This window comes from Sprattus sprattus (assembly GCF_963457725.1).
Source record: "Sprattus sprattus genome assembly, chromosome: 13".
Classification (NCBI taxonomy): domain Eukaryota; kingdom Metazoa; phylum Chordata; class Actinopteri; order Clupeiformes; family Clupeidae; genus Sprattus; species Sprattus sprattus.
Genome location: NC_137911.1, coordinates 14,224,808 through 14,241,625, shown reverse-complemented (window position 1 = coordinate 14,241,625; position 16,818 = coordinate 14,224,808). Strand labels below are relative to the sequence as shown.

General features: G+C 47.1%; 1 protein-coding gene across 1 annotated transcript in view; it reads left to right on the top strand.

Annotated features, from left to right (window-relative positions):
• akt1 (v-akt murine thymoma viral oncogene homolog 1) overlaps positions 1-16,818 on the top strand; it is a 52,438-nt gene continuing 35,620 nt past the window's right edge. Inside the window, exons 1-2 of the mRNA XM_080850728.1 lie at positions 1-130; positions 7,209-7,397. Of these exons, the coding sequence (XP_080706854.1) occupies positions 7,346-7,397 (52 nt within the window). The 5' untranslated portion in view covers positions 1-130; positions 7,209-7,345. The remainder of the gene's footprint in view (positions 131-7,208; positions 7,398-16,818) is intronic.

Sequence of the window (16,818 nt, the reverse complement as noted above, 5' to 3'; positions counted from 1 at the left end):
GGAAGAAAGGCAAGAGAAACGGAGTAAATGAAAACACTTTTACCGAGATTATTGTGGGATTTATCTGCCATATAAATAATCGAAACAGTCCTCAGCAATGTTCCGGAGTCACTTCTGAACCCTTGTCCAGGTAAAGTCTCGCATTTCTCCTCACACGTTGACTGTATGTCCGACTGTAAACTGAGAGGGAAGGTCCCATTGTATTAAATAGGATGCGGTTATTCTCACCAAATCTGCCCAGACTAGGCCCCAAATCCACTCCAAAAAAATCACTGAAATCGCCTAGATATAGACGGTAACTACGGGTTAATCATGTTGGCATAAATTGCATGGGGTTTGGAACTTTCTAAATATTGTGAACTTCACTTTCAACCTGTACTTCAAAAACACGAGAAAGGGCTACAAATGCCTTAAAGTGACTGCCGAGGTATGTAGTAACGTTAGTCTGTCTTGTCTTGAATTGCACGCCGTGTTTGCCACAACGATTTATAGGCCAAGGTTTTCTTCAGTTTAAGCACATTTACACAGGCGCTCTAGGTTCGTGCTGTTTTGTTCATAAATCAACAAATATCTTTTTTATATGAGTGGTTCCGTACTGGAAAGGCATATACTGTGCATCTGTATGCTACAGAAAACATTGCTGTGTGGCATGACGTTCTGCTTTTCAACACGAGTGCAAAAGACTGTCACTCATACATAGTAATGTATGATTAATAATCATCATAATAATTTAAACATTTGAATTATTGTGTATTAGCATTGTATACTGCTTAGTTGGTTACGTTTATGATTTACTGCATGGTCCAATCCCTCTTTATCCATGGTCACAACAGTGATGAAGGAAGAATAACATGTTGTCCACTATACAAACGTAACGTAAGCGAGTGCTCGTTACTTTGTAACTGCTTTTAAATGTTGCTATTCATCAGTAAACGATGAGGTAATACGGCTGGTGCCATGTTTCCGACTTGTGCGTGGGCCTACTGTACATTCAGTGTTGTGAGATGGGCCCTTTCCCCCCTTTGGATGACGTGTGACCATTTATACTGCCCCTGTCTCTGCTCACCTTGTCCGCATGGTACCCTTAAGTGCAATGAAGCACTGGTTGTTTTTCAGAGCCATGCCACGTTTTGTTCTTGCTTAGTTTATTTGTTTTTACGTGATCGATTGTTTTTGTTCTCAAACTTCGATTGTATGTCTGTGTTCCTGTTGAACAACAGGATGGTTTGGCCCTAGTAGGGAACCTTTCCTGAAAATATCGATTGTTTTAAAGTTGAACAACAGGATGATCTGACCCTAAGCTAGTGAAGTGGGGATCGTTTCCTGAAAATATTTTCTCGCTTGAATGAAAACGTCAGACGGCCAAGCCTTTGGTCAACCACCAACAACAGATGTGGCGGGACTCCTTGTTGAATAATATTTGCGAACCTCTCTTGGTACAGTAGATAACAGTGGTCAACAGCGTACAGTAGTCAACAGCAACCCAGCCTAGGACCCTGTTTTTGTCACCATACGTTTACGTGTTTATCTTGTTGGAGATAGTTTCTGTTTTTTCCTTCTCCTCGTGGTCATGGGACCATGCTGGACCACAGTTTGTATGCAGAGAGCTGGCATGTGACATGGGTTTGGTGGGAAGGGGGTGGTTAAGTGATGCAGTTACTGATCTACTCTTCCTGTTCTGCTTGGAAGATGCTGAGGAAAGTTTTTTCCCCCCTCCTATTTCTTCACTCCTCCCCACCCTCCTTTCCCTTCTCCGAAAGTATGCCAAAGGACTTTGAGTCGTCCCTCAAGACTCCTGACTGCCTTGTTGACGCAGAAAGTGTCCCCAGTTGTGTGCAGAATCCCAGGAATGCTGTTTGAAAAATGTGCCTGTACACAGGCTGCCTCATTGTGTGTGTGCGTCACCGAGGTACGGCGTGAAAACCACAGTAGCCAGAGTTGGCCTCCGTTATTTTCCCGTTATGGGGATCATCTGTGGGACAACATCACAGTCACCATCGTCATGCATCACCTGACTCACACTGCTCTCCCGCAGTCTATGTCTATGTCTGTCTGTGTCTGTGTCTGTGTCACAACAACAGAAGCAACAACACCAATAACAACATCCAGTGTCCATTTGCTTTATTGGCCTGTACTTCATCTCTCAATGCCTCAGTCTCAACTACTACTGGTTTTTTTTTCTCTTTCTCAAAAATATGGAAGTGAATTTGTGGAGGGACAGATAAGCAAGTGGAAGGTGTTGAAAGGATTACACTCAGTGGATGCCTGAATAGGCTGAAGGTGAGGTGAGCAGTAATGCAAAAAGATGCCCCTCAAAGAGACCTGTACTAGTAGTCTCTAGTAGTCTAGAGTGTATACAAAGACAGTTTTTGTCTTGATATTGTCATGGCACAAGTGCTATTTGTTTTCTGCTTGTTTTGTTTGTGTGTGTGTGTGTGTGTGTGTGTGTGTTTGTGTGTGTACGGTGTATTAGGGAGGAAGAGACTCATGTGTCTGGTCTGCTCGTTTTGTCTCCCAGAATGGCCAAGGTCCGGGTGAAACAGGAAGCTGCTCAGACCCCAAGCAATTCTGAAAGTCCCCCCTTGCCAATCAGAGCAGCTCAGCTGTTTGACAGACAGGAAGCGAGACCAAATGCAGAAAGAGGAAGGCGAGTAGGCGGGTGGTTCTCGTTCCGCGCTCGCCTTCCTGAATGAGATGTCTCTCACCCACGGGTTGATTCATAGTAACCTGAGGAAAAGGCCTGCAGTCCTCCTTAATCCATGGGTCAGAGAGCTGCCATTCACAGCAGGGCTCAGGCCATTGTCATTGTAATTTGAGGGGTAAGATATGTGTACGTCTGCATGCAAAGGGAGAGGCTGTGCTTATATTTGATCGTGTTAATGGCTCTGGTCTCTGCACCCATTCACGCAGACGCAACTCTCCTTCCTGTCTGTGATCTGGCATGAATGGTGACACACACCCTGGTGTGTGCGGACGCGCACACGTGTGTTTGTGTAAGTAAGCCTGTGAAAAGGAGCCTCCGCAGATATTGATGGTGATGTTGATCACGATGATGATGGTGGTGATTATCACAACGCCACTTGGCTCCAGCTTGCGATGCTCTCAAGGCCACTCCGCTCCATGTGACCATGACTGTTATCGTGACCATGATCGTGATCATGATTGTGCCCTTGTCCATGTTCATGAGCGAGGCCCGGCCACAGAGGGAGCCCAGAGTGGTGTGTCTCTCCCTGTCATGTCGGCAGCAGCAGCAGTAGTAGAGGCTCAGAGGGTTGTGGCTGCTCACCTCTGGGAAGAGAGGAAATGGAGCTGGAGGAGGAGGAGAGAAGAGGCGGGTGACGTCTGTTGTGGCTGCTGGTCAGGCTACCCCTTACTGGCTCAGTGTTGCCCTGTCTGTCTGTCTTTTTGCTGCTCCCCCCCCCCCCCCACTGTTCTCTCTCTCCTCAGTGTCCTAGTTCTTGTCGTCCTCCCACTCATTGTCTGTCTATTCCTCTTGGTGTTCTCCCTCTGTTTGTCTCTGTGGTTTTCAACTACTCCTAACTCTGTCTGTCTCTCTGTCTGTTTATCGCTGTCCTTCTCTCTCTCCCTCTCTCTGTCTGTCCATCTCCCTCTCTCCTTGTCTGTCTGTCTGTCTCTCTCTGTCGGCCTTTCTCTCTCTCTCTGTTGCTGTTTGTGTAGTGCTTCCCTGTCTCATGACACTGATTTGCATTGAATGGTTTACTCGTCCAGTCGGGCCGGAACAATGAATGATTGAGAGGCCGGCCAATCTGAGCAGGTGGGCGTGGCCCACGGGCCCCTCTCGCCGCACCGTGTGACCTGCACTCGGGGTATTGGGTTCATTCAGTTACTGCTGGCAGCCGGCCAACATTCTTTTTTCTCTCCCTTCTTCTTCTTCTTCTTCTACTACTACTTTTCCCCTTTTCCACCCAGCCCTCGGCCCTTGCTGTGGTTGTGCCGGCTCTCTTAACAGCAGTGCTGTGTTGTTGCTCCCACAGTCTCAGCCGGTGTGTGTGTGTGTGTGTGTCAGCATGCTCATGGACTGAGGCTGCTTTTCTTGCATGGGTGTCTATGAGTGTGTAAGAAGCAGAGTTTGGGGATATCTATCTGTATATTGTGTTCAATAATTTTAGCATAGGGAATTGGTAGACAGGCAGAGAAAAAGAAAGAGGGAAAAGAGAGAGAGAAAAGCTGTGCGTTGATCTCCTCAGCTCCAGGCGCTCAGTAGTGATAGCTGTAAATGTTATGTCTGTGTAAAGCATGTGTTTGCGTTTGTGTGTGTGGCCACGTCTGACAGGGTGCTGAGAGTTGAGGGACGGAGTCTGCAGGGGTTGCGTTTGAGTCGGCGACGACTCTGGCCACAGCTGCCTCTGGCTCTCCCTGAGCCCCAGCCTATGCCTCTTCCTCGGTCTCTCCCTCTGCCTCTGCCTCAGCCTCTGCCTCTGCCTCGGTCTTTCCCTCGGTCTCTGTCTCTTCTGTCTCTGCCTGGTGGCCTTCAGCACTCTGCAGCCTGGCAGGAGGATGTTGGCATTTACACATGGAGGGGCAGAATTTCTGATGGGGATGAAGATGCCCTCTCTCTCTCTCTCTCCCTGTCTCTCTTTTGCTCTCTCCCTCAGGATCTGCAACACCATTGGCTCGTCTTAGTTCTTTAAAAGGACATTGTCCGTCCGACTGACTGGCTGGCAAGCTGGTTGTTTATGACTAGTGACCACGCCCAGCTGTGTTTTCCTTCCTCTTTTATTTATTTTGGGCTGGGTTGTTGTTGTTGCTGTTATCCTTCTTAACTAGGTTACCTCATGAAGTTTACATTCCTCTAAATGGTTGTACCTGATTTAATACAGACATCAAAGTTCTCTCTCTCCCTCTCTCTCTCTCTCTCTCCCTTCCTTGCTGTGCTCAATGCAATGTCATGGGGGATTTTGGTAATTTTATGGAGCTATGGACATATCAGTGACTCTGTTTCCCAGCAGTCTCTAGTCATAATAACCATTAGAACAAAAAGAGGGAATATTTAGAAATGATACCCGCTCTGTAGTTTAAGTAGATCACTTAATGCTGATCATAGCACCGTGAAGCCTTGAGGAGAACTGGGCTTATAGAGCAGTCTCTGGCCGCCAGTGAATGAACAAATTACTTCCTGCGAGGGAGCCGGTGGTTGGTAGAGTGGGCCTTTGTTTACACATGTTCCAGGCCGCTCGATCCCCCGCTGAATTAGCTCAGGAAGAGGAGTCCTTCCTGGAGGCTGTTTCACTTGGGTCGTTTCAAGCCCCAGGCCAATGCATCCCCCAAACCTGGAATACCTGCACTGCTGTTCTCAGAAGAGATTGTGTGTCTGTGTGTGTGTGTGTGGGGGGGGGTGGATGGGTGTGTGGATGGGTATGAGGAGAGTGGAGGTGTTGATGCTTCTCTTTGTAGGATAATGGAAGAAATACAGATTTGAAATGTTGTTTTAAAATTACACACTTTGCCATCGGAAACAGTTTTGCTGGTTGGTCTTGTCTCATTAGACTTTATTGCGTCTCTGAACTTAGATAGGCTTGAACTGCATCTGCTCCTAGGCTTCCCCAGTCAGGCCAGAGCTGACGCTGCATCAGTGCTGTTGTTTCCTGTCTGTGACCTCATGTTCCGTATTTGGTAGTCACACAGCAGTGCTTTCTTTTAAAAGTCATGATGCAACACTCACAAACACATGGAGCTGCATCAGGGTTAGCATGTATTTCCAGATAAAGAGCTTTGTACAGATAAACAGAATACAAATTTCAATAAATACAATATATAGAATGCTGTATCATAGTACATAGTATTTTTTACAATCGATTCAATTAGAGCTGTTTTTTGAGGCATTTGTTGACAAGCCTTTGCACATATGCATTGTTGGTCTATTCTCTCACAGTAATACATGTAGTTAATATATAAATATACATTAATAAATATATTTATAGTAGTAAAATATGGCACTGCTGTATGTGCACATACTGGAGCGATAAAAGCGAGCGATCAAAGTTGCTGTGAACGTTTTGCAAGGTTGGTGCAAAGTCTGTCCCCTGAATGTCTTCATTCAAATGAAACCAGGGAGACAGAAGTTGAAACAACTTAGGAGGCCATAGAGGCTCTCTCCTGTCTCTTCTCCCAGTTCAAGAGGACAGCTGTGGCTGTCGGTGACTCACACTCGCGCATTCGATGTGCCGGCTGATTCAGCTGTGTTTCGACCTGTGGCAACAACTGCAGCGGCGCCGCCAGCCTGGGATTTAGTGCTCAAAGCCAGCGCGGTAATTGAGTAGATTTTTTCCATTGGGTAAAAATAGCGTGCTCCACTATTTTGACTGAGCATGAACCTGCGGTGTGTAATGATTTGCCCCATGAATACGATGGTTTGGGGAGGAGGAAGGCAGTGGGGGTAGTCTGTTTGGTGTCGTTAAAGGCACCTTTCTGTCCGGTTTAATAGCCGATGTATTAACCCTCTGGGCACCTTTTCATGTGTGACTCATTCACAGCCAGTCGATGGGATAGACGCAGGATTTCCTGTTCCTCTCTCGCTCCCTCACTCTCGGCCTCGGCCAGCGGGGTGAACCAGGATCCTCAGAGTCACGTGGTTCACATGCAGCTTCAAAGGGCTCTGCTCTGCACTCATTTAATTGACAAGTATTTCCCTATGGGTGTGGTTGCTTTAGTACTGATGCTGTATTGTTCTGCCTGTGATGTTGCTATTGTAAGTGAAGCATCTGATCATATCTAGAATATCTGGCTCAGCAAAGTCCCCTTACTTTATAGATACCTTTGCAAAGGACCTCTCCCCTAAATGTGTAAAAAAACTTTATGAAATAGACATGGTTTCCATGAATGATTTTGTTGTAAAAAGACATCATGACATAGACTCCATCTTTCATGATCATAACATGATCTTTCAGGCAGATCATGAAATGATAAGCCAATAGGTTACCCAGGTGGTGTTTCCGCACATCCGCCGGCCGGGTGAACTCAATGATCCTCCGTCTGGCATGTAATCATTTATTTATCTATTTGTCTCTCCACGTTTTTTCCACTGTGTGTTGTTTGTCCCAACGGAAATAAAGGAGCGGCGTCTCTCTCTCCCTCTCTCTCTCTCTGTCTTTCTTTCTTTCCGCCGGTCAGTGGAGTTGTTTACGCGCTAGATGTTAATGTTTGAGTGTCCGCAGGGCTAATCTTTAGTCTCCTTCGCGCTCCCATAGGTCACCTGTGAGAGAAGAAGACTCCTGTTGGCCCCTGGCCGGTTTGGAAAGGACACTTTGGGGGGCATCGGGGCAGCAGCAGCAGTTCTCCATCTCGGACCCCTGGATTGACTGCCTCTCTGCCGCGGCGTGCCAGCATGACGGACGGTGATGGGGTGATCGTCAAGGAGGGATGGCTGCACAAAAGAGGTGAGCTTTTCTCGTCAGGCTTGTTTTATTTAAATTTTTTGCCCACAAACAAAATCTCAGTGTGTTGATCCTTTTTTTTTTTTTTGAGATCTCTCCTTGGGATAGATTTACGCAGCGCTAGACATACACCCCCGGAGCAAGAAGAGAGCATTCAAGCAATATTTGTGCTCTTTTATGCTTCTTTAGTTGCATCCAAACACATAATAGCATCAACTGAATTACCATGGGTAGCATTCTAGAATGAATAATCTTTCACCCATATTAGCTTTCTGGAATACCAGCTACAGCTTATAGGTTAGGTTTAGGTCACACGCTCGTGTTTAACAGTCACAGAGCGCATACAAGCTTATTTTCAGACACTCTGCCAGAGGTGTGCAGCATTGTGGGATTGTCAGGGGCGTATATTTTGGACAGGCTCTCTGTAGACATGACAACTGAATTTGCATCAGGACTGTACACTGTGCACAGGATCAATGCGGCTCTCTTTGTTTCTCATTTAATAAACAAACTGAGTTCATTCAGTCGAGGGCTTGGACTGATGTGGGGATGGATGTTTGCTTAGGGGCGGCTGTATCTTAAAGCGGCTTTGGACGGAGAATGGCGGTGCGTCATTCTTCGTGAGATCAGTGTGACATTTTTGGGATTTCAACTTTCCAACTTGTACAAAAACTACTTTTCCTTTTTAAGTAAGCCCCCCCCCCCCCTATTCTTGTCGTTTGTGTTGGCTTGTTTTTTTTTAAACGGTGACCATTAACCTCAGTCACTGAATTTTTCTGTTATATTGTAATAATTGTATCCAGTTGACTCTTGTATGAAAATACACTAGTTCACACACTCACACACTCACAGACACACAGATAAACACACACACCGAAACACCACATCGTTCAAAGCCCTTTCTCTGCATTCTTGAGCGCCTAGAACCGAAAGCTTAGTGGTCTGCACTGGGCTGCTGTGACATTCTTGGAATAGTTGATGTGGTGGTGCAGCCACAGCCTGGAAGCCCCACAGCCTGGCTAACTACCACCCCACCCCACCCCACCCCAGCACAGCCTGGCTAACTACCCCCACTACCACCCTACCATCCTACCACCACACTCCACCCCACCGCAGCCTGGAAGCCCCACAGCCTGGCTAACTACCACCACACCTCACCCCACCACACCACAGCACAGACTGGCTAACTACCCCCACTACCACCATACCATCCTACCACCACACCCTACCCCACCCCACCACAGCCTACCACAGCACAGCCTGGCTTACTACCACCCCACCCCAGCACAGCCTGGCTAACTATCCCCACTACCACCCTACCATCCTACCACCACACCCCACCCCACCAGCACAGCACAGCACAACATAGCACATCAGCCCTGACAGGCAGGCAGGTACTGACAGAGCAAACCCTAGAGTCTGGCTAACAACCCCCCCCCCCCCCCCCCCACACACACACACACACACACACTCACTACCATCCTGCCACCTCCACGGCACAGCAGAGCAGAGCAGCCCGGGGAGGGAAGGCAGGCAGGCAGGAAGGCAGATGAGCTGGGGTGGGGCTGGGGACTGGCAGGGCTGGGCAGTGGAGGACACAGGAAATATGTGTGTGTGTGTGTGTTGGGGTGTGTAGTTGTCATCGCAGCTCTACCCTCAGGCTCCCCAGAAACACAAGGCAAGACTGTGTGTGTGTGTATGTGTGTGCACTTAGCAGTGGTGAATGAGGATATGTCAGTGTGTAAGGGGTGAAGGAGTGTGTGCCCATGTGTGTGTGAGAGAATGACTGTTGAGCTAGTGGGGGATGGCAAATGTGTGTAAAGAGTGCGTAAGTGAATACTTGTGTGTGAGTGTGTGTGCTTTCCATGAACTGCACTCCAAGGAAGTTTTCTGGAGAAAGGTGAAAGATAAAGCCTTCATTCATGGTCTCTGTGTGTAGTAGGTTGTGCAAGTCTCTGTGTGTGTGTGTGTGTGTGTGTGTGTGTGTGTGTGTGTGTGTGTGTGTGTGTGTGTGTGTGTGTGTGTGTGTGTGTGTGTGTGTGTGTGTGTGTGTGTGTGTGTGTGTGTGTGTGTGTGTGTGTGTGTGTGTGTGTGTCCATGAGCTGGACTTCAAGGAGTTTTGTCTGAAAAAGGTGACAGATTAAGGCTGAACTCAGGGTCTGCGTGTGCATAGATGGTCTATAAATTTGTGTGTATACCCATCTGTGTGTGTGTGGGTGTCTGTGTATGTGTCCATGAGCTGGACTTCAAGGAAGTTTTTCTTTGAATGGTGAAAGATCAAGGCTGCCCTAAGGGTCTGTGAGTGTATAGTTGGTGAATTATGTGTGTGTGCCCATGTGTGCGTGTGTGTTTGTGTGTGTGTGTGTGTGTGTGTGTGTGTGTGGGCATGTGTGTCTGAGCGCGTGCTCAGGTGTGTAGACAGCAGTGTTATTCTCCCACTGACAAATCTTTATGGAAGCAGTGCGTAAAGCTGGAGTCCTTACATTCCTCAGCGCCGCCCATTTCATTTGTGTGTGTGTGTGTGTGTGTGTGTGTGTGTGTGTGTGTGTGTGTGTGTGTGTGTGGGTGTGTGTGTGTGTGTGTGTGTGTGTGTGTGGTGTGTGTGTGAACTGTGTGTAAAGCTGGAGTCCTCACATTCCTCGGAGCCACCCATTCCTTTGAAGTCCCCCGGGGAATGACGTCTCCTCTACCTCAGAAGGCCGTCTCCACCATGTCAGTAAACTCTCACTGCAGCCACAGCGGCATGCACTCCCTAACACACGCACACACACGCACACGCACGCACACACACACACACACACACACACACACACACACACACACACACACACACACACACACACACACACACACACACACACACACACACACACAGGGAGGGGCCGCCTGGTGACGTTTGTGTGCCATGCGCCAAAGCAGAAGAGGAAGTGGGGGGCTTCTCTGTTTACGAGAGGAAGAGCATTATTTAGATGAGGGCTGATAGGGAGGCTTGTGAATGGAGTGCTGCGAGGAGCAAAGGGCCCCGGCACGCATCTCAGAGTTCACTTAGGCACACACACACACACACACACACACACACACACACACGCGCATCTCAGAGTTCACTTAGGCACACACTAACAAAGAGAGCCATTAAGCCATAAAGTGAGGTCAGCTCAACATGCACGCAGATAAAGCCTTGCAGTCTTGTTTGTTGTTCAGTGTCACAGCGTTCTGATCTCTCGTTGACCCTCTGAACATGAGCGGTCATATAGGAGACATTTTAAAAGGTTCTGTTACATCGGCCCTTACAGGTTACGGGTGTTGCCAATCTAACGTCGCTTACATTTTGTCCGGTAAGTGAGTCTGCTAAAGACAAAGGATCTAGTACTCGTTGATTTACATCACTCACCTGGATGCTTTAAGGAGGATGTCTTGTGAAAGTCCAACAACAACCCTCCCCCCAACAGGTGCCACGTCTTGGTCTGAAAGCACACACACACACACACACACACACACACACACACACACACACACACACACACACACACACACACACACACACACACACACACACACACACACACACACATACAGTCAGTCAGTCAACCATACACTCAAAACAAACACGCCTGCAGCAGCTGTGTATATTGGGTAATGTCACCTTGGCCTCCTGTGTTCTGATTGGAAGGTACACACACACACACACACACACACACACAAACACACACACACACACACACAGCCTCACAGACACACAAATACGCTTTTTTATACTCACTCTCTTACACTCCAAGCCTCTCCTCCTCTCCTCTCCCCTCCTCTCCTTTCCTCTCTTCTCATCTGAGACTGCAGGCTTGTCAAAGCCCTCTGCCTCCTCTTTGTCTCTGAGAAGATGGACTCATTTAATCCAGTTACTCACAGTTGTGTTTTTCTCTCAGTGAACTAGGCTGTAAGTTAGTTAGCAGGCTGACGTTGTTTCCCAGTGTAAATGGACGCCATTGTCTGGTGTAGCCTAAACACTGTTCTCTCTCAGCTCAGCTGGGTGGCGTCTTACGTCATAGAGGGGTTGGAGGAAAAGTGTGCTGGCTTGCTGGTGACGTGTGCTTGCTGTACAAGCTCTGAAGTCTGTCCCTCTTGTACACATACACACACACACACACACACACACACACACACACACACACACACACACACTCCATCACACGCCAGGGCTCAGGTCTGAGAACATTAGTACCCCCCCCCCCCTCATAGTCCCCCCCCCCCCCCTCAGTTTGCCTGCTATGTCAGGAGGGCTTTGTGATTCCTTTCTGATTAGTCATGTCTGGCTCACGTGCATGAGTGAATTTGCTGCACCCCCCACCACCTCACACACTGTCTCTCACACACACTACAAACACCCCCCAGCACCTCACACACAGTCTCTCACACACACTATTCACACACACCTCTCTGTACAGTGAGTCGTGGGAACAAAAGCAGCAGGATACGCCGTGACTGACGCACGCAGTGTGCCTCCCTTTCTCCTAGCCGCAAGCCCCCCGCCAGCCTCTCTCTCTCTTTCTCTCTCTCTCTCTGTATGTCTCTATCACCTTTCACTTTCTCTTTGTCATACTGTATACTGTACTTAGTTATGTCAGACAGTATTTCCCACACATAAACTTTAGGGCCAACCAGGTATGTAAACAGCCGCCAAAGTATTTGGTGACCCATTTTAGCATTTTTAAATTTGTATTTTACAAACACAGACCACAGAAAGCAACTCCTTTTCTAGTAATTGCGTAATTCTTCTCTGACTTTGGTTTAGCATCACATTCATCGATTAAAGACTGTGGCAACTATGCTAGGTTGGCAGCTACAAGATTCAAGCGTGTATTCTGCACAAGTAACTTGACCATCACACAGGGCTCTGGCAGTTAGACAGACACAGACTAATTTGAACAAAGATTAGACTACTAATTGTTTATGCATAACTCAGCACATACAGCCGCGGAAAAAATTAAGAGACCACTTCAAAATTATCAGTTTCTCTGGTTTTACTATTTATTGGTATGTGTTAAAGTAAAATGTACATTTTAGTTTTATTCTATAACCTACTGGCAACATTCCTACCAAATTTCAAATAAAAATATTGTCATTTAGATCATTTATTTGCAGAAAAATGACAATTGGTCAAAATAGCAAAAAAGATGAGTCCAATTTCACAGAATTTGCAAGACTCTGTGGCTTGTAGGCCTCTCCAGGTCTCCGTCTAACCATCAGACGACCATGTGTTGGGCAAAGCTGAAAATTGGACTCATCAGAGAAGACGAACTAGGAGACCTTCCAGTCCGCTTTGGTTCAATCCTTATGGTCTTTTACAAACCTCAGCCAGGCAAAGTACAACGTTGTCCCGGAAGAAAAACTTGCTTCCTTTTGCTCTGACAATGTTCCCCAACTCTGAGAAGTGTTTTTTCCAGCAGGGCAATGCTCCATGCCACACAGCCAGGCCAGTAAAGGTGTGGATGGAGTATCACCAGATCAGGACCCTGTCATGGCCAGCCCAATTTCGAGACCTGAATCCCATAAAAAAACTCTGAAATGTGATCAAGAGGAAGATGGATGGTCACAAGCCATGAAAAGAAGCCGAGCTGCTTGAATTCTTGCGCCAGGAGTAGCATAAAGTCACCCAACGGCAATGTGAAAGACTGGTGGAGAGCATGCCAAGACACATGAAAGTTGTGATTTTAAATCAAGGTTATTCCACCAAATATTGATTTCTGAACTCTTCCTAAGTTAAAGCATTAGTATTGTGTAGTTTAAAAATGAATATGAGCTTGTTTTCTTTGCATTATTTGAGATCTTAAGACACTGCATCTTTTTTGCTATTTTGACCAATTGTCATTTTTCTGCAAATAAATGATCTAAATGACAATATTTTTATTTGAAATTTGGTAGGAATGTTGCCAGTAGGTTATAGAATAAAACTAAAATGTACATTTTACTTTAACACATGCCAATAAATAGTAAAACCAGAGAAACTGATCATTTTGAAGTGGTCTCTTAATTTTTTCCGCGGCTGTATGTGTATTCAAATATATTTTAAGAGAATCTGGTGTAAGGATGAGGAAGAGAGATGCAACGCCAACTAAGCTAACGTAAGCATTTAGCATGAAATTGCAATAAATAACTGCATAAGCCTCAATAATTAAGCACCAGGACCCAGTGTGGTAGAGACGGTACCAGGACCCAGTGTGGTAGAGGCAGGTGCAGTTGATCAAGCAGCCCATTTCTAAACAGTTCCATCCTTGTACAGACTAGAGTATTTTATTTATTTATTTTTTAGATTTGTTTTACTTTGTCTTACTCTTCCAGTGTGGGTAGATGGAGGGTAGGGTTGAATCTGTGAAAAATACTTTGTGAAATCAATACTATATTCAGTTTATCAATATGTTGCGTTAAAGGTCACATTTATTTGCTATTTGTTACATGTTGTAGACCATTTTTGTGCCGGCAAGTAATGCCAGCCACTTCAGCTGGCTGCCACCACAAGTCTATTTCAGACCTGTGGGACACACTGTATGCTGCTCTCTAAAGGTTGGTAATGTACAATTCATTCATAATCCAAGAAAGGCATCTTGTTTACATTTGTGTGTGTGTGTGTGTGACCGTGTGTGTGTCCGTGTGTGTGTGTGTGTGTGTGTGTGTGTGTGTGTGTGTGTGTGTGTGTGTGTGCGTGTCCCTATCCCTGGTACCTATTTGCAGACAGTCAGTCTATGTAGTGTGTGTGTGTTAGTGTGTTGTGTTGTGTTGGGTGAATGTGTTTGTGTGTGTGTGTGTGTGTGTGTGTGTTGCCAGTGTGCTGGAACATCTTAAAAGCACAATCTGATAGCATCTGAATGTCCCTCTGTCTTACACTCTCGTTATCTTTCTTTGAGTTTGTGTCTCTCTCTCTCTTTCTCTCTCTCTCTATCTCTATCTTCTTCGTAAGTCCTTTTTCCCAGTGGCCAGCTATGTGTCTGTCACACACACCACCCCAGATGTACACACAGCTCTCAAGGCTACACCAGAACCTTTTTGACCCTTTTGATAATGGCCCAATATGTGTGTGTGTGTGTGTGTGTGTGTGTGTGTGTGTGATCACCATCCTTTCCCATCATTCCGGAAAAGTCTAAACCGTCTGTTACATTACATCATGCTCATACCTGGAGCAAGCCAGCATTCTCCCAAGAGATCAAAGTCTACAAGGGGTTTTACTAAAGAAGAAAAAAACACCCATTCTTCTCTTTTCACACACAAACTCACATGTGTACACACACACATCCCCCCCCCCCACACACACACACTCACACACATGCACCCATACACACACACTCCTGCACATAGACACACACTCCCTCTGTCTTCCACTCACACACACACACACACACACACACACTCACTGTCTTTTAAATCAAAGACAGAACATTATCAGACATCAAAGAGACAGAATCCAGTTTAGGCAGCGGCGGCCAAGAACCCAGTGACGTGCGGAACGGAACAGTCCAGAACAGAACCGCGTTGTTGTCCCGGCATTCAGAGCCTCTGGTCAGGTCATTTTCTCCCTGACAAGGCTGTTCCCTTCGTTAGCCTAACGAAGTCGGCAACACGCGGAGCTGTGGGAGAGATGCCCAGCTGGGTGGGTGGGGGGGCGGAGTGGGAGTGATGTGTGTGTTGTGGGGAGGGGGGTGGGGGGTGAGTGGGAGTGATTTGTGTGTGTGTGTGTGTGTGTGCAGCGTGAGAGGGGGACTTCATTAAAGAGTCTAAACAATTTTTTAATGAAGCCAGTCACTTTGCTCTCTGTGTCTCTGTTTCCTGTCGCTCCTTTTTTCTCTCTCTCTCTCTCTTGCCTTCTCATTGTCTGTCTCTTCTCTTTGTCTTTCTTTTCTGTCATGTTTTCTCCATTTATCTATCCTGTCTTTCTTCTCCCTTCCTCCCCCGCTTCCCCTTTCATATCTCTCTTTTTCTTCTCTCTATTTTAATTCCTTGTCCCTTTTCCTCTCTCTCTCTCTCTCTCTCTCTCTCTCTCTCTCTCTCTCCTTCCTCTTGTGTCTTTGGTGCAGCTTCTTTCTGTAGTGTCTGGTAAGTGTTGTGTTTTGATGTGCCGTGTTTGCCTTCTCCAGCTCAAGTGTGGACTTGTGTGTGTGGGCCAGCTGGCTACAGTGTGGCTGCTGTGCAGGTTCTCTCTCTGTCTCTCTCTCTCTCTCTCTCTCTCTCTCTCTCTCTCTCTCTCTCTCTCTCTCTCTCTCTGTCTCTCTCTCTCTCTCTCTGTCTCTCTAAGAGACACCTGGGAATCATTCCACCAAAGCCCTGCTGCTCCAGTCGCCTCTGCTCGGCTCTGCACAGGGTGTGTCTTTGGTGCCTTTACACACACTCACACATAGTGTGTGTAATTGTAAACACACACACACACACATACACACACACACTGTGTCCGGGTGTTTGTGCGTATGTATTTATGTGTGCGCACACACACACACACATGTCTGGGTATGTTAGTGTGTGCGTTAGTATGTGTGTGTGTGTTTATATTTACTGTTTGCTTGCAGAGCCTGGGTGTACCCCTTGAGGTTTTAAATCTCCTCACTCACTTCAAAGTAAAAAGAAAAAAAAGTCGAAGGAAAAACCTGATCCTGTTCACGACAGAAAAGATTTTTTTCCTGCACCATTAAAATGTTTCGAGTCAGCCTGGCACGACTTTTCTTTGTCTTTTTTGTTCTTTTCTTTGTCTTCCTTTTTGTCTTCGGTTCTTCAAAGGCTCCGGACCACCTGATTAGTACCATCCCGTGATGCTGCCGCAGAACACGAGCCGCCTCTGGAGTCTGTCCGGCTGCCAGACAGACCCAGTGCCCAGATCCAGCCCCCCCCCCCCCCCCCCCCCCCCCCCCATCTTACCCATATGCTGCCGATAGTACGGAGCGCCACCCAGTCAGGTGGCAGTAGTAAGTGTGCCTCTGGCCTACTGTACCTTAGTGCAGGGCCCAAGCATCAGCTGCAAAACTCCATCTTAGTGCAGGGCTCCAGCCTCAGCTCACTGCCCCAGCTGAATGCAAGGTGTGCCTCTGAACATCTTACACTTCCTGACAGTAGCCTGCAGCTGTCCCTTATCACTGGTCTTAAGCTGGTCTCACTCACCCACAACAACACTCACCTGACCGACACTCTTCGAGACTGTAAACATCAACTGGCTTTATGACGCCCTCAAGCTAGAGGTGGGTTCCGGGGTGGCCCACCCAGCCATCTAGCCAGCTAGCCAGCTAGAGCTCTGCTTTTGCACCATATAAAACCCCAACCCTTCCTGCAGAAAGTATGTGCAGCTGTTCTGTTTGTGAGGAGGCTACTGCAGTAAACATGTGAGTGGATGCCTGCTTTTCTGGTTTTTAAATCTCTGTAGCTGGTTGAATTGGGTCGATCATTGTACAGGGTA